Genomic DNA, 5,108 nt, shown 5'->3' on the forward strand with positions numbered 1-5,108 from the left:
CATTACATCAAAAACTATGATTATATGTTTAATTTTTTCATGACATAAAAAAAGCACTTTTGGAATTCCAAGAGTATTTTATGTATTTTATTGTTATTTGATTCAAAAATGCAAAAGTAAACATATTAAATTTAAGAAACTTGCTGTAAATTATCTCAGCTTACACCAATTAACATCTGCTTTGTATGAAATTTGAGAGAAAGATATTAGTTTTAAGATCAGTCAGTATAGCCAACACTGACTAACTAATACTATTAATGTCAATAAGTCATTGTTTTATTGTCTTGTAAACAAAAACTCTCATTCTGATTTTATGTCAGTCAAATTACAATGTTGTTATTTTATTGTATTTGGAAAAATGTTTTCTTTAACATTTAATTAACAACTGGTTTTGTTACATCTGATTAATTTTATATTTTAGATGAAGTTTAACTGGCATGCCAGTAAACTCGGGTTTCCGGCATGCTGGTCATTCTGCAAAAATATGATAATAGTTCCTATTAAATACAACATTAATAAATTTATACACTTTCAAATCAGCAATATACAGTATATAATGTGTTAATAAATTTTTTTAAAACTTTAAATTTTAACTCTTGCATCCTGGATAAGTTACTCCTACTGAAACATACTATTATGAAATTAATAAAAATAAGTACAAAACACAAACAACTCTACTAACCCAATGCAAAGCACCAACACACCAACAACTGCCATAAATCACCAGGCGATAATTTGGAATAAATAATTATAAATTAAATATAATAATTAATTTTAATACAAGATGGCCGTAACGTCTCCCTCTAGTGCCAAATTCATTCGTAATTTATAATTACAGTGGTACCTCAGGTTACAAACGCCCCAGCATACGAAATTTTCAGGATACGACATGAAATTCGAACATATTTTTGCTCCACGATACGAACAAAATCTCACCATACGATGTTACATTAGTTCGCATTTTTCATTTGTTTTTCTTACTACAGTTATTTTTTTAATGTATTACTTGGCTTTAATTTGAGTATGTTTTTCGCGTTGGAACGAATTATTTGGTTTCACATGTAATCGTATGGGAAAAGATGATCCACCTTACGACATTTTCATGATACGATCTCAGTTTCGGAACGGATTAATTTCGTATCCTGAGGTACCACTGTATTTATTCCAAATTATGGCCTGGTGATTTACGGCAGTTGTTGGTGTGTTGTTGATAAGTACAAAAGTAAAAACAAAATTATGCATTCCAATAGACAATTAATTGTTAGTCTTAGTGAAACAAAATGAGAAAATAGTAGGCTATTTTATGCTAACCTCTTTGAACTTTAATACTCTAGAACCATGTTTATATATTTTCAATTTGTATAATTTAAAAATGCATAAATTAAGAAGTCATTGTGTATAATATAACATAAAGTAGAAATACTTTATTTTATGTTATATTATACTGAATATAATAAATTTACATAAAAAAGATTCTGATGAGTTGTTATAAAATCAAATAGAGATTTATAAGACATTTATTTCAATTTTTAATTATAATAATGCAGAAAGGACAAAATAAAATAGTTATGTTCAGATTTCAGATGTTTAATACCCATATTGTTTAGCCCTTAAAAGTTTAATTTAAATAATCCCAATTGTTTTAAGAGATTTAGATCCCATGTTAATTACATTACCACTTCTTATGAAATTATCACAAAATGTATCATTAGAGAATTTACCCATTGAGAGACAATTATTCCAACTGTACCTCCTGCAGGTGGCACCACTTGATCTAAAAGTTTTTGACTTGTTCGCTTCCATATCCTTTTTATAACAGCTCTCAATTCTTCATTAGCTTCATCAATATTTCCTATTAAGTATAACATTCATAAATTTATATATATAATAAGTATTTTAAAAATAAAATTAGTTTTTAAACACAAGATATTTATAAAAAGATAAAACTAATGCAATGTTCAAATTTGATTGAAGAATATGGAAAAATTCAGAATTTTTACATCATTAAAATTATATTAAATTAAATTTAGAATAATGTTTCATAGTACAAGGCTTCATTTTTTTTCTGTTATTTATAAGATAGACCAAATATAAATTTGAACAATATTCACATACACTGAACCAATTTACGGTGTGGTACGATCAACTAACAAGTACAAAAAACAAACGTTTTCGAACCCCTTCTGGGCTCTTCATCAGGTTCCTACAGTTTTAGCTCAGCACGCTTTAGCCGCTCATTATATCCGAGCAGGCAAACTTGTCATGCATGCGTGACGTATAAGTTTAAAAGAACTGTTTGAACTCAAGAACGAAGTTATTTGAAAAGCATTCGGTAATCAAATTTATGAGCTAAAACTGTAGGAACCTGATGAAGAGCCCAGAAGGGGTTCGAAAACGTTTTTTTTTTGTACTGGTTAGTTGATTGTACCACACTGTAAATTGGTTCAGTGTATGTGATTGAACAATATTTTTATCAACAAATTAATATACATTTACAAATAGTACATTTTTTAATATTCTGAGAGAAAAATGTATTTTGTTTTATTTACAGCAAAACAATTTAATAAATTTAAAAGGACAATTATTTATGACAAAAATATACAAACAATATGAACAGCTTTGACATTATTATTAAATTTTTGATTATTATTTATTTGTGATATATATTAATAAGTAAAAAATTATATTATTTTATAAAAGCACCTTCTGTCTTAATGCGAAGAGACGTTCTTACTAAAGCAAACAATGTAGCATTAAACATCACGGTTCCATCACTATTTAATGGCATGTTCATAGACACCAGTCTCTAGAAAAGTAATTTTTATTATTCAATTTTATTGAATTAGAAATGCATAAAAATGTATATAACAATGTAATATATGATATTAACAAAATGCAAATAAAACAATTTTAAAAAAATAATTAAAATTTTGGATCAACTTTTATTTTCTTGTAGGAATATAATTTGACATATTCAATTGATCCAAAAGTTAATAATAGATTCATCAACACATTTGAAATCAATTACATTAAAGATTTATTGAAATAATTTAATTTTAAATGCTATAGGTTTTAAAAATACAGTGAAACCTCTCCAGATGACAATTCTTTTAAGCCAACTACTACTTTAGATGATTACAAGATAAATACAAGTCAGCAGTAAATTTAAAAATAAATTATTTTTTATATCCATGGATTACTCAATTTTTTTTTTGTTTTTAACATTTTTACCTATTGAAACTTAATAATTCTTGTATCAATAAATTTCACTTTTCAATACAGCCGGGCAGTTGTAATTTTCAATGTTATTTCCCTGTTTCACGTTTTTTGGACCACCGGTATAGTGCCTACCAGAGTAAAACACCTGTGTGTAGAATGCACACTGTAGGGTATAGGGGTAGTGAAAATATTTAGAGGGAGGCCTCAAAATTGAATTATGCCTGGTGCCTCTCAAGTGCTAAATCTGTCATTGCATGAACGAGTCTTGAATGGCAAAGTCCAAATAAAATCGGACAGTCTAGAGTGATGACAGATAATGAAGACAGAGCAATTGTAACAACAGAGTCATCGCTATCGACCATTCAACTGACAACCATTTAAAGATAACACAATTAACACGTACACAGGTGGTTCAAAAACTCAAGACTATGTTGGAAGTAGTTTTGTGATTTACAAAAATGGAAAAGAAATACAGTACAACCAAATGAAGTTGGACAAAGATTGTGAAACTAACATCTATATGCAATTTCCAGTAAATAAATATAAAGTTGTAATGTTTTCGGCCACTATTTAAAGGCCCTCATCAGAAAATATAACTGCTTTTTGTTTTTGTTTCTTTTATCATTTGATAGAGAATACTGTTACATTTTAAAATAGCTATTCTAAATATTCAAAAATATGTTTGATATGTGTCATGATGCACAATTTAAAGCAAAAAACAAAAAAATAAGTAAATAAAAGAGAGGCTTTCAATGATTCAATTCTTTACATGGCATGATATTAAATAATAAAATTAAAAACATTAAATATTGTACAAATCTATAAAATATTTCCATGCTTACGGTACTGTAATACTGTCAGAGCTAATGCAACATCCTTTCTTCTCAGCTATATAGATTTCTAATGCCTCTAATTATTGTAAGTTGTTTCGGTCAAAGACCTTGTGTAAAAGTGTAGCTTCATCCCAGCAGGGGAGAACCTCGGGTTTGGTGGCAAAATGAGCAAGCGCTGCATTGAAATTCCCCTTGGCCAAGTTGTATTTGTGGTCATGTAATCTGGAGAAGAAAGGGTGTTGCATTAACTCTGACTGCATTACAGTACCGTAAGCATGGAAATATTTTATAGATTAACACAGAATTCAATGTTTTTAATTTTATTATTTAATATCACGCCATGTAAAGAATTGAATTGTTGAAAGCCTTTCTTTTATTTTTATGCTTTAAACTGTGCATCACGAAACTTATCAAACATATTTTTGAATATTTGGAATTGCTATTTTAAACATAATGGTATTCTCTATCAAGTGGTAGAAACAAAAAACAAAACAACAATTCTTTTATTTCCTGATGTGGGCTTTTAAATAGTGGCCAAAAACATCAGAACTTTACAGTTATTTACTGGAAATCGCATATAGATGTTAGTTTCATTTTTGAACTGTTCCAGTTTTGACATGCTGTTATTTGACAAAGATTGTAATGTTACACAAGCCAAAATTCTAGCTATTAGTAATGTAGTAAAATAATGTGAGGATAAATTCTCTAACTTTTAATATTGTAAAAATTATTGCTCTATTGTCTGAAAACAAGTTAATCCTAAACAAAGAAATACACCCAATTACTAATGAAATCAACAGGCTTCTATAAGCTTCAAACAACAACTACTCACTGAACTGGGCAACACAGAAGCTGATGAACTTGCCAAATCAGGAATACTTGGCAAAGAAATCCCTGCTAGATACTCAAAGACCCTTACTACAGGATATGCAAAAATGTGAGATCAACTCATAAAAGAATGGCAACAGGAATGGGATCAAGATCATAATGATCTAACATATTCAAGAAAACAGAAAAACTCCAATGGTTCAAACTTAACCACTACATAGTGCAGTT

The 5,108-nt window shown here is 28.6% G+C and overlaps 1 protein-coding gene across 1 annotated transcript; it reads right to left on the minus strand.

The window, feature by feature from the left end:
- Positions 1-1,493: 1,493 nt before the first annotated feature.
- On the minus strand, positions 1,494-3,581 carry LOC111615729 (voltage-dependent L-type calcium channel subunit alpha-1D-like). Its single transcript, XM_023357169.1, has 3 exons — positions 3,441-3,581; positions 2,704-2,806; positions 1,494-1,852 (listed from the first exon to the last, which is right to left on the minus strand). The coding sequence occupies exons 1-3, from the start codon at positions 3,579-3,581 to the stop codon at positions 1,683-1,685; spliced, it is 414 nt and encodes a 137-aa protein (XP_023212937.1). The 3' UTR covers positions 1,494-1,682.
- Positions 3,582-5,108: the final 1,527 nt, after the last annotated feature.

This window comes from Centruroides sculpturatus, unplaced genomic scaffold, assembly GCF_000671375.1.
Source record: "Centruroides sculpturatus isolate CEXI.00-Female unplaced genomic scaffold, Cexi_2.0 scaffold2230, whole genome shotgun sequence".
Classification (NCBI taxonomy): Eukaryota; Metazoa; Arthropoda; class Arachnida; order Scorpiones; family Buthidae; genus Centruroides; species Centruroides sculpturatus.